Raw genomic sequence first — 17,096 nt, 5'->3', positions numbered from 1 at the left:
CCAACGTCAAAAGATTCCCAAATTCGGGCTAAGTTCTCCATTAATTATTTTTGATTAGCCGACTTGAAATAGAAAAAAAAAAAAAGCTAAGCGAATATACAACGTACAAGAAACATACCCCAGAAGAAAAACAAAACAATTAAAATTTACATTAAAATTGACTACGCCTAAGCCAAATGGCAATCACAGTGCTAAAAGAAATTCTAATTAACAAGTGTTTCAATTCCCTCAAAATAGAGGAAAAAGAAACACACGACAAAAGGATAATTGCAGCCCTGATTAATTGTTTAGTTGTCTACTACTAGTATCAATAATATATTTTTGTCCTACCATAATGGAATGTACAGTAATTTTATAGTATATATATACTCCTATATTCTAATAATAAAATCGTGATTTATTTTGATAGAAATTAGTGAATGGAAATTGCGCGGTGTCGGTGACCCATTTTAAGAACAGTAATGCTACACGTACAGCAAATGTGCACAGATTTTGTGCACAGATTTTTTGTGGGGCCCACTACGGGTTCCACACAAATAATCCGAGCCGTTCATTAAATGTAAAACATTTTTTCAAGGGCCCCCTCAAAAAATCAGCTCAATCCGATACTCATAGATGCTTGATTCAATCATTTAACTTTTCATTCGAATCTCAGGATAATGAAAAGTTAAATGATTGAATCAAACACTTATAGATATCGGATTGAGCTGATTTTTTGCGGGGGCCCTTGAAAAAATGTTTTACATTTAATGAACGGCTCGGATTATTTGTATGGGACCCGTAGTGGGCCCCATAAAAAATCTGTGCACAAAATCTATGCACATTTGCTGTGCGTGTAGCATTACTGTTTTAAGAATGTGTGTGAGGGCATGGTGGGGTATATATATAATCTGCATGAAATTAATTTCTTTTTACCGGCAGTGAAAATTTTCATTTTTCTATCACCGCTTTTTTCGGTCCTATCGTGTACTTATTGTTGATCTGAATCGTTCATTTTGTAGACCCTACATAATAGTGTATCCATGCAAAAAAAAATCAGCTTCATAGAAAGTCGCTAGTAGATATATCAAAAATTGAATTTTGCTTAGTAAAATGGACAGTTTATCTTTATAATTATTGCCAGAAATCAGATCTTCCATTTTGTAAACCAAAATTCAATTTTTGACATATCTACTAGCGACTTTCGATGAAGCTGATATTTTTTTTGCATGACAATACTATACTGTGGATCTTATAATATGAACAGTTCAGATTACAATAATAAACACTTGGTGGAGCCCATAATGGATTGTGGTGGAAAAGTAGAATTTTACACCGGCCGTAAAATAGAATTTATTTGCTACTATTATTTTTCAAATTCCCTGAAGGCTGCAAATAAGTGTTGGTGTTCTCTCTCTCTCTCTCTCTCTCTCTCTCTCTCTCTCTCTCTCTCTCTCTCTCTCTCTCTCTCTCTCTCTCTCTCTCTCTCTCTATATATATATATATATATATATATATATATATATATACACACACACACACACAAAATGTTTCACATGTGGACCTCTTAAAATGCGTATTCTCCTTTTCCGATCGAATTTCAATGATCCGAGCCACTCAATGTGTTCAAAACGTGATTTTAAGGGTATCTACGAGAAATCGGCAAAAAAATGACATGAAAGAACTTGATTTGAGAAAGTTTTTTTGAATCGTTCAATAAAAACTGTTTTCTTGCGGGTATCCCTAAAATCACTTTCATAAACACTGCTTAGATGAAGCACTTTTCGATCATATTTTTGTTGATTTCTCGCAGGGACCCTTAAAAAAACGTTTTGGTCACATTGAATGGCTCGAATCATCAAATTTTGATCAAAAAAGAGAGTTTCGCATTTTAGCAAGTTAAGGGCACCCTTATGTGAAGGTTGATATATGTGTATTAGAAAAAGTCTGATAACACTACTATAACTTGTAGTCATCCTCCTTTAAATACAAAATTTATTGATTATAAAGATTCATCAACAACATCCCCATTCAAACTACCAAGTGACAAATTTGAATTCAAACAAGGGAGAATTAAAGAATAGTCCTCGGGTTCTACTCTGTGTAAGTTTTCATCCGGCACTTTTTGAACAGTTATGTTTTCATCCTTTTAGATAGTGAATTACCTTTATTACCCTTTTAATAAGATATTCATATGTAGGTGTCTATTTCCTTCCTAAATTAGTGGGATTCTAATAATTATAGTTACCTAAAATCATGGGTTGATTAATGGATAAAAATGGGGGGAATTTTCAAATTTTAAAATCTTTAATGGATATATTCTAAACCATTATTCCTCCTTAATTTTGTGAATTTTTAAATCCTTAATTTTCATGAGTTTTGGTAAATTGGTCGTATTATATTATAAACTTATGCGAATATGGTTCGACCAATTTCACGAAAATTCGTGATTTATTTTTAAAATATGAATACACCATTTTTATTCTTGAAACACATGAATAAATTAATTGAAAAACACGGAAAAACATGAATACAAACATCTTTTTAATTGGCCATGAAAAACATAAATGAATTAATCGGCCATGTTTTTCATGAATACACCATGAAAACCATGAATACACCATGTTTTATCCATGAAAATAGAAAAAACATGAAAATCATGGAAATTATGAAAACACATAAATACACCATTTTTTTCATGATTCACAGCCCCTTATTTGAATCCCAAGATTATTTTTTACCACAACAGTATTATTGTACACATGAAGAATTTACGACAAAACATGACAAATAAGTTACTTATATACATGGAAGCACTGAATAGTTTCTCTTCTCTCTGTTCTTTACATTTGGAAGCACTAGATATACCCCATTGAGGAAGGCAGGCGACAGGCAGATCAAATTGACGGCGGTGGCGTGGTGTCGACACGACTGGATCCGAATCGGCGATGAAAAACAGATCAAGGAAGGGTGTACAACAACAGCAGCAATGACGACTAGTTAATCGGCGACGTGGTAATGGGAGGAGTGAGAGACGGAGGTCGCCGGGGGATGCGAAGGGGTCCCGCTCGCCTCTCGCCGCTGCAAATTGAAATGGGTGCCGCTGCAAATTGAAGGGGGGGAGGGATTAATTGTGCCAAAATTTTGGGATTCTAATTAGGGGTGGGTTGGTTTTAATTCAATGCCGAGATTTTTGGTATTCAAATTAGGGATGATTATCCTAAAATTAGGCTAGAGGACCTTTAAGATTATTTTGTAGTCCCCAAAATCCCTGCCTATATATACATATATTATATATGTAAAGGGCAATCCGGGGATTATTAAACGTGGGGATGGAAATATAATTGTTCAAAAAGTGCCGAATGAAAACTTACGAGGGATGAAGTTTGAGGATGGATATTTAAAAACTCCTTCAAACAAATAATTGAACAAAATAATTACACAAAGTAGTGTCTCAAGACTATAAGTAAATAATTAGATAATATATATATATATATATATATATATGGAGTCCTTTTCCTATCCACACCCCTTACGGTCCGCACCTTTCATTTTTTGATAAAATTTTGATGATCTGAACCGTTCAATGTGTTTAAAACGTGATTTTAAGCGTACCCGCGAGAAATCAACTCAAAACAATATCAAGAAGAGCTTGATTCGTGCAGTTTTTGTTTTCTAACAATGTTACTCACACAACAATCCAAACACAATCTATGTGTGTTCTCGTGGTTTGATTTGTTGGCTCAACATTTAATTTTGGTAAAAACCATCAACAGTCATTCTTCAAAATAAATTTTTTTGGCAATTGGTCTAAGTGAATTATAAATTTATAACTAACCAAATCTCTTTTAAAATACCTCAAACCAAATGGTATACATATTATACGTCCTCTATACCGAGTTTATTGGTCTAGATTACAAATTTACATCAATGCTATGCCAATTACACGATAGTATGGAGACAAAAAATATATAGTAGAATAAAAAAAATACATATATAAACAACAATTGACAAAAGGATAAATAAAATAAAGCTTTAAGAATCAACATTAGCCTTCCAACTTCCTATTTATTTACTTTCTGATGTTTTTTTTAAAACTAGCGAATTGCCCGTGCCTACGGCACTACCCATTCGATTGGAATTACCTTTTGAATCTTCATAGTAGCTCAAACACTAAATCGATTCACGAAAGAAATTACTTGAGAGAGATAATTTGATCAATCATAGCTATAACTAAGCCAACTTCTCCACTAATTCATAGACCCCCCTTGCATGTGCATAAAAAACAACCGTGCTACTTGCACAGATGTTTTTGCACATATCATGCACATACATTTTTGTAGGGTTCATATCAGGGTCCCACAAAATGATCCGAACCGCTCATCTTTTTTAAAATATTTTTTGGAGGGTTCCTGTAAAAAATCAGTTCCAACGGATACCGGTAGGGGCTTTCTCAGAAATCGTAGGGTGAATCATTCTGTTTTGCCCTACGATTTCTGAGAAAGCCCTTACCAATATTTGTTGGAGCTGATTTTTTACAAGAACCCTCTAAAAAATATTTTTCAAAAAGATGAGCAATTCAAATCATTTTGTGGAACCTCGATATGGACTCCAAAAAAATGTATTGCAAGATATGTGCAAAAATATCTATGTGACAATCATTGCTGTATCAAAAACTCTTTCAAAAAGATTTCTGAAATACCCAAAAAAAAATACACATAAATCAAATAGAAGAAATGGCATCACACACAAACACACATCAGAGAGAGAGAGAGAGAGAGGGGGAGTGAGGAGCTTTTGCCCTATGATTTTTGAGAAAGCCCTTACCGATATCAGTTAGAACTTATTTTTTATAGAAACCCTCTAAAAAATATTTTCAAAAAATAGCAGTTCGGATCTTTTTCTGGGACCCCGATATGGGTCCCACAAAAATATATGTGCAAAAATATCTGTGTGGAAATCATTGCTGCATCAAAAACTCTTTCAAAAAGATTTCCAAAATACCCAAAAAAGTATTTTTGAGCCTAATTTTTATGGAATCAAAAAAGTATAAAATTATGACTTGTACTCAAATTTTTTTTTTAAATATCCAAGTTAAAGCCGGCTTGGGGCTTTATCTTGTAATATTTTTTTAATTCCTCTCGTCGAGACAAATTAATAATCCAAAACAAAAAAAACAAAAATCCAAAATTCCAGAAATTCCTTAGCAGAATATGCTTTAAATAGTTTTAATTTTTTAATGCACGGTAATTTAAAAAAAAAAAAACAAAAGAACGTATTGTATGAATGTGTAAGTAAGATGGATTGTGGGGGAATTTCATTTTCTCTGATGGCACTATTGTAATAAATGTGGGCACTTTAATTAAATGAGAAGAATGCCTCTCCACCATTAGATTAAATGAATCTCAACCATTGGATCAATTTTTGTGTTTGTGTGGAGGCCCACACCCTTGTGTTTTATTAGGTAGATAACGAGGCTTAGATCGAGTCAATAGAGAAATAAATTATTCAAAGAAAATACCACTTCCTTGGCATCTTGTACTTTTAGTGATTATTGTGGAATACACTTCCAAATCGTGATTGTAACTGCGCGATATATATATAAATATATATATATATATATATATATATATATATATATATATAAAAGTACTAAAATTCTTTCAAAAGTAATACTTCACTATAGTTCTTCGTGTCATTTTCAATACCTCTCGATATATATTAAGTACTCCGTATATTTTATGTTTTAAAATCACTGTCTTATAGAAATTATTGAAATCTATCAAATAAGATTTATATTGTATATTTTTAGCAATATACATTGAAAGATATAGACAATTGAAAATGACACGCAGAATCGTAGTGAACATTTAAAAAGGGACGAAGGGAGTAGGATACATGAAACTTGATCCATGAAAGTGATCCATGAAAGTGTCCGTGAAAAGAAATGCATATCTGTTAGATGGAATCTGAACCTGCCCCCGCTCTGAACTCGTCCCAACTCGATTAGTACAGGTTTATAAAAACCCGATTGGAATTGGGTTGATATTACCCTGTCCCATTACCCGCTCCGAATCCCGGAATATTTTATATATACAATTATATTCTACCCTAATATATACTTATCGTTATACTTAAAAACATACTTAACCTAATATTATCATGGAAAATTCTAAAATCAGCCCAATGGGCCGACAATAATAAGTATGTGAATGTGTATTAAATGGTATAAAAAGTACACAAAAATACGTATTTTTCTTGTCTTCTAATGTGTTTATCGTCAGCCCAGTGGGCTGACAATAGCAAGACCGTATTATCATTGTGCAAAAAAAAAAAAAAAATTACCCTTTTAATTTCACAATTATACAAAAATACCACCATATCTATAACTATTTTCTTCCATTTTTTTAGTTTTTCTTTTCTCATTTCTTACAGGGTGGGATCGGGCGGGTATACCCATTCTCAGATTAAGGCGGAGACAGGAGCACCCAAGAATTACCCGATCGAGATCACCCACCCCACCTATCCCCATTGCCGTGGCGAAATTATGGACATGTGAGAGATAGACTTCAAATTTCTCTTGAAAATGGTATCCACTCATTCTCTCTTTAAGTGCCTCTTATGGAAAGACCAACAATTTTCAAAAAAAAAAAAAAAAAAACTTACGTGCATAGTTTTAAAATTTTTTTGCACCAAAATTGAAAAAAATAGTGTAAAAATTACTTTATTTTTATCCAAAAATCACATGATTTTTCGTAGGAACCATTTAATTCTAATTTGTTTCGGTGACGGCACACGAGAAACAGAGGAAACTTATGGAGAACAATTATACCATTGTGATGAAAATGAAAACAAAAAGGCAAATGATTTTGGCACTCCACCCTTTTTTTTTTATGATAGCACTCTAAAACTAGTCTTTTAGTGTAAAAATTATACATAACAAGACACACTAAAAGACACTTTGGAGTGCCATCATAAAAAAATGGAGTTCCAAAATCATTTACATTGTAATGATTTTTCAAAGCAGTTTAAAATGCTGAAATAAAGAGAAAATATCAATCATCCATAAATGCTACAGATTTTCAAACCAGAAACAACTTTATCAATTATCTTGAAATAATAAAGCCTTTCCTAAAAAATAAAATAAATAAAGCCAACCTTACTGTTTCACCGACTTGGTTTTAGGGACCATTAAGTTGTAGGAATAAGCAGCTCAAATCGTGCTTTACATTCCTGTAGTCCAGAGGTGCAACACATGGTCCCGTGGATTCGTGGTTTATATCTCGACGAAGTCAATCAAAAGTAAGAATTGCCTTAAATGATTTTGGAATCTCGAAAAGGTAAAATTTGTAACCTTAATTGTTAGTAGAAAGTATCCAACTTGTCTTACCTATAGGATACTTTTAACAAATATAGATCGTCAAAAACAATTTTGGACGGCTTAAATTGTGTATTACACTCCTATAGTGCACCCTTACACTATAGGATCCCAGTTCTCGAAAATTTACAACTTCGAAATATGGGAAAAATAAATACACTCCAATTTTTTATGTTGGATTAAGCTTTCTTGGTCTCAATTCCATTTGAGGATGCCACTGTTTCAGATTGCATCTTCTCATTGATCAATCACATTAAAGGTGCCACTCTGAGCACCCTCCCCCAACACAGCATCATTCTCAAACAGACGAAAGAAAGCCATGGTGGTCATTGGTTCATATGGCTAAAACCTCCCTTAAGCCAAATTTCTTCCATATTTTCAGAACAATATTACGAGCCAGAAACATAAGTTTTTGGCCAAGAAAATACCAAACTAAACAGTTCTGCAATTCATCAACCCCTGCTCTTCCACCTCAACATGAGGAGACACCACAATCCAATCTTCCAAGACCTGAGAGGAGGAATATATTCTGGGTTCAATCAACCCTGCTAACACCCCAGACGATCCTTACAAGAAGAGGGGGCATTTCCTACTTGAGTAGGGTTGGCTCCAGCAGATTTCTCAGCCATTATTTTACGCAACGCAACATTCTCATTTTCAAGTTCCATAACATGCTAAAAAGGACAAACATTCTCGCTTGTATCCATAGTCATCTTTCTTTTGGCCAATATTGCATACATTCAGCGAGGGTTAGCTGAGAGTTAGTAGGAAAGCCGAGAGTGAATTTCAAAGACAATCCATAGCCCTAAATCCCAAACATCCACTTACGTTGCCCATTTACCACATTAGCAGCTTGATCTAATTTATCTCACATGAACTTTTGATTAATATGATGACCATTCTAAAAAAGATCCAAAGGAAAATCAAACATGCCACGTACGAAAAAATAAACATAAAAACCAAAACTCGTGAAACCAAAATGGCACAAGGATAAATCAGGGAAGATGACCCCTTGAATGAAAAAAGAAAAAGAAAAAGTGGTGAATAGGCGATAGAAACACAAGTATTAAGTGTAAAACAACCACCAACCACGGTTGACCTGCTGTCTAAATTTCTAAAATGTTAGATTCCATAGATTACCCTACCCAAAAAAACTAGCTCCCATGATTTCACCTACAAAAAGTCTGTTGACACATACTTTTCTAACACATCATGCACACCTGCTGTCTAAATTTCTAAAATGTTAGATTCCATAGATTACCCTACCCCAAAAAACTAGCTCCCATGATTTCACCTACAAAAAGTCTGTTGACACAATACTTTTCGAACACAGATCTGGTGTGGGGCCCTCTAAGGGTCCCAAACAAACTATCCGAACCATTCATCAAATGTAAAACAATTTTTCAAGAGCCTCCTCGAAAAATCAGCTCAATCCAATACCTGAAGGTGCTTGATCAAATCATACAATATAACTTTTCATTATCTTGAAATTCGAATAAAAAGTCACTAGATGATTGGATCAAGCACCTATACGTATCGGATTGAGCTGATTTTTTGAGGAGGCCCTTGAAAAATTGTTTTAACATTTAATGAACGGCTCGGATTGTTTGTGTGAGACCCGTAATGGGCCCCACACCAGATCTATGTACAAAATCTGTGTATTATTGCTATATGGGTAGCAGCTCTGTGCCATATTATATAGCATGACCAAGAAAAAACTAGCTCCCATTTACAAAAATTCTCACAAACCACTTTCCAGAACTTCCAATCTGAGTGGAAACAATTAAACAGAAGCTGATATCAAACAAACATATCTACCAACCAAGAAACCATATTCAATATTGCCTCCTTTCATTTTACTAAAAGGTACCAAAATTTGAAGACAGACCATAAAATAACACAACTATAGGAGGCGCCTACACCTGATCAAGAGGTACCTCAGCCAAAAACTCCCCAAGCAAAAAAAGACGACAAATGTGAACTAACGACAACAATCCTATAACAGAAAGAACAAATACAGAATATATGTCGACATCGCACCACAAAAATGCTGAACAGTACCTCATCCGAACAAGGTAAAAAGGTAAACCGCATCAATTATCATAGAACAACCAAGGACTGCCAGAACAGGACACCCATAAATCATATGCCACAAGCATTCAGCAGAAAACTTCTGCATAAATGATGTCCACTTCAACTATATAAAACAAACTTAATAAATCTTAAAAGATGCCAACTTTTTCAAATAACAAGACAATTATACAAAGGTTCTCCACAAGCCGCAAATAAAAAGTTGCCTACACATCTATAACAATATGTTCAGCGTCTTAATCTAGTCAAACACCATGGTGATGCAAAAGCAAAAGCTTCCTATGGAAATCCCATGAACAGTAGAAGAGCTCTCCACTCTCCAAGATGATTTACCTCAATTTCTCCGCATTACCACTAACAGTGATCTCCTTCAAGGTGAAGAGGAAAGAAAGGTCATGAACATTGGAAAAACAACTAAAGATTGTCCAACAAGATCCACCCAAGGTAATTAAGCCATATATATCACTACAATAATCTAATTTGTTCAAATATGGTAATTGATTTTCACACTCTATTTTTTTACTACCCGCACTACCTTATGTGTCTATATTCATCGGAATTAATAATATTATCCTTTCAGGAGTAAAAAAGATGAATATCACATGAATAAGAACAAAATAAAATAAGAGTGCGGGCATCAAAAGGGGGAGTGCTAAATTACTACCCTTCAGAAATCCAAGGACTAACCTTAATTAGGACTACTAGAACCTTGACAATGGAGCAATAGAAACAAAGGCGCGAGCTCGAGCACCCAGTGCAGGCCTTTGCCCCATCCTCCTGCACCGGATCTGGTTGATTTTCCATTGATTGCTAATCGGAGTCTTCATACACTTCTCCATCATCAGAAAGCTCATCCAATGATCGCATATCAAGCTGGTAACGTAGGATTCCACCAATTCCACCAAAACCTCTGCAAAACTGTGATCCCTCTTGTGATTTGTTTGTAACAAACTCCAAAGAGCAACCAAACTTTTTATACTCATTAGCAAACCACTCTAGAAGCGACTTCTTGTCCTGAACCTCCAATTCAGCAGAGGTGACCGGATCTCTGAAGTTACTCTGATCAGCCTCTTGCTCCTTGTTCAAGTGTTTTATAACAAGTTCTCCAGTAGAGCTATTTTTCAGTTCATACCTTTGAATATCCAGATTTTCCCAAACAATAAGTATCTCAACTGCACCCATATCAAGAGCTTTTAACGTGTCGTCCACGCCAAAAACATACTTCCCAGTATCCTGACTGATTTCCTCAAAATACTTGCCTATTAATCGTTTCTCCTGTATAAACTTCACATTAGATAGAATCTCAGAGGACAGCTCGATTGCCTGATTGAAGCCATTTTCACCTCCGTAAGACACATCCACTACATTCAGGATTTTTGCCTGTAAACGGGGATCAAACATATCAGACTGACTCAACTCAGTCTTGAAATCTGCTGATCCAGCAAGTATTAGTCCAGAAACATTAGGCTGACTGGTGGCAGGGTTAATATAAAATTGTGTGGCAAGCTCTGCTGTCTTCCTCACATAGTTGTGACGCTTCTCCATTCGAAGACGAGCAAATCGGAGAGCTGATTGCCCTCCTCTTCCATGTTTCTTTGGGAGGTCAACAGAAAACTTGTGAAGAACCTCTCTTGTGTTTCCACTCAATGTCCCAAAAAGGGTTCCATTTCCATCCATCACAATAAAACCAAACTTGTCATCCGATTCTAAAAGTTCATTGAGAGCTTCAGTATGGAACTTGTTATCACAAAGGTATAGAGATGCATTTATGGGCTTAAAAGGCTCAAAGTCAATAGTGACCTTCTTTTCCTTCCCATCATCGGTCACAATTGTCCCAGTATAAAGAACAAGACCATTGGGAGGAACTTTATTGTAAAGCTTCAGCCTCTGCTGAGCAGAAGTGATTGCACCTAGAACGGATTGACGATTTACCCTACTTTTAATGTTTGAAGCAGTTCCGAATTCATCACCAAGCATCTTTGTAACCCGAGATATCTGATCACGTGGAGGCATAATAAGAGAGATCATGCTCGTGCCATTGCCTCTAGCAGCTTCCAGCGCCTTAATCAACTTCTTGATCTTCCATATCTCAATGTTCTTGTCAGTTTCACCATCCGCCATTGCAAGGGGCACAGAAAACAGATAAATAAGAAAAGCAAGTGCACCTGCCAAAAAAGAAGAAGAAATAACTCATCCAATGGAAGGAGGGAAAAGGGGGCTAAAGTAGGATGAAGATTACAACCAAAAAAAGCTAGACACACATAAAGGATAGTCACATCAATACAAGCGGAAAATAAACCTCGAAGAAAGGCAAGTTCCACATAATGAGCACGCAAATCAGACATATGACAACCCATTGGTTCAGACATTATCCATTTCATTTGGTCCATTTGGAACAAAACACAGATGTTTTACTGAAGACATGCTACTTCCATTGAAACTGATTTAGGCCTCGTTCCAGATTCTCTTCTGGCTTTCAAGAAGCAGAAAAACAGAAGAATATTATCCACTGATGGAACGATACTAGGAGGGTTGACTATCAGAATAAAAACAAATAGTGCTATGACTACACACTATACTGTTTTGTTGAATATTCTTTAGGAATCCTCAAAAAATGTCCCATTAAATTAAATATGATTAGCGGTAAGAAATACTATTCTTCTTACTTTGCATGTCATAGTGAAATGTCAAATTCCAAAATCTTTGGTAAACACATGTTAGCAAGTGTCTCGGAAGTGTCAATCACATAATCAAAGAAGAGGCCGACACGTATCGGAATTAAAACTTCTATTTTCTAATGATGCACGCTGAAAAAAAAAAGTATCTGACAAGTGTCCAAGGAATGTTGGTGTCCGTGGTTCTAAGCAAACTAGATCAAGTCAAGATAAGAGTAACTCAATTTTCAAGATGCCGAAATCTAATACTCCCTCCATCCCATTTTGTTTGCTCAGGTTTCCTTTTTGGGCTGTCCCAAATTGCTGCAATACTCTATTTTAAGAAACCACCAAAAGGGAAAAGTTCCAATTATACCCTTTTAGTGTAAGATTCTAACAAGTATTAAAGTACTAGTATTGTTTTAAAGGGTAATTTTTGGAAATCTATACACTTTTCAACACAACCTTCAAATCAAAAAAAATGGGAGAATTCCCGTAATGTTGCAACAATTTGGGACAGCAATGCTCTTTTTTTTTTTTGAAGTGTGTTTATTTGTCAAAAATAATTTAAACAAGACAATTTGAGCTACTATGGTTTGAACCTGTGTAGAGAAAATAGAAGGCACAACCTAAACCACTAGAACCAAAGAATTTACTATGTTCAATATGAACATAAATATTTATATAAATTTTATATGGGTGTTTTTATTTGTAAAAATAGGTAGGGCCCCAAACCAAGATTTTGGCTAGGGCCCCCAAATACATTGCCGGCCCTGTATTGAACATCTAAAACACACAACAAAATAAAAGTAACTAGTTCAAGTCAAAATAAAAGTAACTCAAATTTTGAGATGCGGAAATCTAATGTATCTGCTAACATTTTCTACTCAGAAACAGAACATATGGAACATCTAAAACGCATTGTATATAACAGTCTCCAATACCGAAGTAATAAAGTCCACAACAAATACTGTTATCTTTAAAGTATTCGTGCTTCTTAGCCAACTGGTATAAGTCAAAAACAAAAGTAACTCAATTTTTAAGATGAGAAACTCTAATATATATGTAACTATTTTCATAGTCAGAATCAGAACATGGGGATCATCTAAAGTGCAAAGCATATATCTTCAAGTACAAAGAATACAATAGTCTTAAAGTGCAAAGCATATAACAGTTTTAAAAACAAAGTTATAAAATCCGTGACAAATAATCTATCTTTTAAGTGTCCATGCTTCTTAGCCAACCAGTAGAAGTCAAATTAAAAGTAACCCAATTTTGAAGTGGCCATGCTTCTTAGACAACTAGTAGAAGGATTATATGTGTTACCATTTTCATAGTACAAAACAGAATATATGGAACATCTAAAACACAAAGTACTTGACAGTCTTCAATACCAAAGTTATAAAGTCCACAAAATATACACTATCTGTAAACCAAACTTTGGAAATCTGTTTCTACTTGGCACACAAACCAAAAGAGTGCATGTCATTCACAACGTTCCAATAACTCCCAGATAAGAAAAAAAAAGCTTATAGCCATTCGAAGTAAATTCTACTTAACTTTTTTTGATCGACGTAAATTCTACTTAATTAGTTTCCATTTTTTGTAACTAGTTCAAAATTTTGACCAGCCAAAGTGATTACTTCTAACAATTGGTGGAATGTTTGAGTACTCAAGATGAAACATTTAATTACTGTAAATTGCTCAGAAAAAACAAACTACTTTATACAAAAGGGAAAAGAGTTCCCAATTATACACGAAATATACCACAGCAATTGTATTCGCTCAATTTCTATAGAACATAGAACACAACATTCATGCAAAGCTTAAAGCAATAGTGAATATTGGATATAAGGACAATTTCGTGGATTCCAGTAACAAACATTGCCACAAAGCATGTGCAAAATGCTGAGTAAAAAAATCAATTAATGAGTAGATAAAACCATGCAATAGAGTCCAAAAACTCCCACAAAGTATTTCCATAGGCAGTAGAATTTTGTAATGTGCCCTAAAACATTTTTCAAACTACTACTCGCTAGATGCATGTGCAGGCATAGAGGGCTCTCTACGTCTATTAAAGCACATGCATCTGGGATTGGCTGCATAACGTGCAGAGCAGATTCCATCTCTTATCTAAAGTGCTTGTGCTACCTCCTGCAACTGAGAGAGTTTGAAACCCAAGGATGATAACTAGACCCTTCCAACCTGTAACAACTCTTGGATGTCGAGGCATAGCACATAAAATGCTCCATTAATTCTTCAAATTCCAACGAATCACCATACATGGTAAGGGTAAGTAATAGGATATGTTTTGATAGGGGTGTACACGGTCCGGATTGGTCCGGTTCTCTAGAAAATCAGTAATCGAAACATTTCAAACGGTTCTAGGTAATTAAGAACCAGAACCTAACCAATATATGAGTGAAACCGAACCAGAACCAAACCGCAAAACTGGTCCGGTTTTGGTTCGGTTCCGGTTCCGATTCTATCCAATTAACATCCAAACCTATCACCGGTGTGTGAGAAAAAGAGACGTGAGATTGAAATTATAAAAACTAATCCGTTAAATAAGGTTACAAAAAATTGAAAGAATAGGAAGGTAATCTATTAGAATAGAAAAAGAAGAAAGAAAATAAAAACTTTCCTAACAAATGAGATTTCATCTCCAAATAAAGTAAGTTTAGAAAGAAAGAGATTAACCTACCAAATTACACACATATATTTATTTTATATAATTATATATATTAGTTTTAAACGGTCCGGTCCGGTTCTAACCACGGTTCTTTAATTGAGAACCAGTAATCGAACCAAAATTAACGGTTCTTATTTTTTTGGAACCATAACCTGACCGCAGAACCACAGAACCAGACCAAATAGGACGGGTCGGTCCGGATTGGACCGGTTTTACGGTTTGGGCGGTTTTCTTGAACACCCCTATGTTTTGAGTTTGACACACCCATATCAGAGTGGAACCTTGGACTTGGACCAAGAAAAAACTTACAACTGATAAAAAAAAAATGTAAGCCTCTCATAAAGGTGGAAGATAGAAGTTCCCTTGCTTGCCAGATCTCATATTCCTAGGTGAAACAGTCTTGTGCCAACATACTAAAGAATACACAATGTAACAGATGTTTGTGGCATACGCTGCATATCCATGTACCCATAACTAAAAATGGGATACTATCTTTGTGTCCAAAGCTAATGGATTCAGTAGGTTCACTTCCTGGACATGTACCCACACACGATTCCAATACCCGAGTCCAGGTAGCATAGAGCAAGCATCCATACTAAACCCAGACAAGAACCATTGAAACCAATTGTAAGCTCCGTCCCCAAGGAATCCTTTAAACCCTATGGTCGTGTTGAGATACAAATGCTCTAAAAGACCAGATGTCAAGAAGATCAAATAACCATCAAACACAAAACTGAACTCCACAGATATTTGTATCCAGGCATTGAAATCCCAGCCCTCTACCAAAGCCATAACCATGTTACACTTGAAGATAAGAGAAGATAACATATACGAATACAAGCCTGCCACTGGAACAATAAGTCATAACGATTCAAAATTTCACAAAACTTGAATGAAATAACTTTCAAATTTCAGGTAAATCTGCTTGAGTTACCGTAAGCATCAAAAGAAATCACATCAAAGAGCAGTAGTATATAAACTGACAGACCCCAGTTACCTATGTGTACATACGCAGTAAATTGTTTTTGGGACCTATTGACAGACGATACTATCGAACAGATCTGAATATCTAGGTACAACAGCAGATCAAGTTGCAGCACAAACTTAGGGTAAGCTCTATAAAAGATCAGGGCCGGGCCTGGGCAGTAACCTAGAAAGCCACTGCTTCAGCCCCGCCAAAAAAATGCTATAAAGAAACAAAAGCAAACAGAGAGAGAAACACGATGGAGAGACAGAGGGAGACGAACCCAGAGAGGGAGAGGGAGAGGGAGAGGGAGAGGGAGAGAGAGAGAGATAGATACCTGTTAGACTTACGATTTGGGCTGTTGCTGATTTCGCAGAAAACCCTAGACCCCGAAGGAGTTGAATATATACTGCGACAATCACATAGAGAACCCTAGAACTTGATCTATGTCACAAATTACTCCCCCTATATTCTTTTTTGGGTTAATTACGATACAGTCTTGATCTTGAAGGACTTAACTCGTAAGGAAAATTTTTTTTTTTTAAGGATGAATTCTATTTTTTTTTTTTTGGTTTGTAGGATAAATTCTATGGACTACTTAAAAATTTCTAGCAACAATACTTGGGTCAGGTACAAAACACACACACTCACATTTATTAAGGGGTCCCATACACTAAACTGCGCACACACTCACATTCGCCAAACGAATATTAAATCTTTTGACCACTTGGTAAATGTGAGTGTTTTTTAACCGAAATGCTACTGGTACATACAATCTGTGCACAGATTTTGTGATGGGGCCCACCATGGGTCCCACACAAATGATTCGAGCCGTTCATTAAATGTAAAATATTTTTTCAAGGGTTTCTATAAAAAATCAGCTCAATCCAATACCTATAGGTGCTTGATCTAATCATCTAACTTTTCATTACCCGGAAATCTGAATGAAAATTTAGATAATTGGATCGAGTACTTATAGGTATTAGATTGAGCTGATTTTTTAAAGGGACTCTTGAAAAAATATTTTACATTTAATGACCGGCTCGGATCATTTGTGTGGGACCCTTGGTGGGCCCCACCACAAAATCTGTGCACAGTTTGTGCATAGATTGTCTGTACCAATAGCATGGTTCGTTTTTTAATTTGTGACTGTATTATTGTGTGTGGTTTAAGAAATTTTCAATTTTAATTTAGGCATAATGATCACTTAGTGGGCACTTATGGCCTGCATTAAATTACCTTTTTCTATTTATTATAATAGCTCAAAAATTAATGTTGAATATTATCGTAAGAGGGTGCTCACGAGTTCCTACTTATTAAAATGTTGTGGGTCCCATT

The 17,096-nt window shown here is 35.3% G+C and overlaps 1 protein-coding gene across 3 annotated transcripts; it reads right to left on the bottom strand.

Annotated features, from left to right (window-relative positions):
* Positions 1-9,433: 9,433 nt before the first annotated feature.
* Positions 9,434-16,237, bottom strand: LOC131328824 (eukaryotic peptide chain release factor subunit 1-3). 3 transcript variants are annotated; one of them, XR_009200545.1, is made up of 3 exons: positions 16,096-16,237; positions 10,136-11,613; positions 9,434-9,530 (listed from the first exon to the last, which is right to left on the bottom strand). XR_009200545.1 is itself a non-coding variant. In XM_058361751.1 (2 exons), the coding sequence occupies exon 2, from the start codon at positions 11,567-11,569 to the stop codon at positions 10,259-10,261; it is 1,311 nt and encodes a 436-aa protein (XP_058217734.1). In that variant the 5' UTR covers positions 11,570-11,613; positions 16,096-16,237; the 3' UTR covers positions 9,477-10,258. The 3 variants fall into 3 exon arrangements, 1 of the variants encoding a protein (XP_058217734.1); XR_009200544.1 differs by having other exon boundaries at positions 9,477-9,816; XM_058361751.1 differs by having other exon boundaries at positions 9,477-11,613.
* Between the last annotated feature and the right edge of the window lie 859 nt (positions 16,238-17,096).

This window comes from Rhododendron vialii, chromosome 6a (genome assembly GCF_030253575.1).
Source record: "Rhododendron vialii isolate Sample 1 chromosome 6a, ASM3025357v1".
Taxonomy (NCBI): domain Eukaryota; kingdom Viridiplantae; phylum Streptophyta; class Magnoliopsida; order Ericales; family Ericaceae; genus Rhododendron; species Rhododendron vialii.
This window is presented reverse-complemented; position numbering and strand designations above follow the sequence as displayed.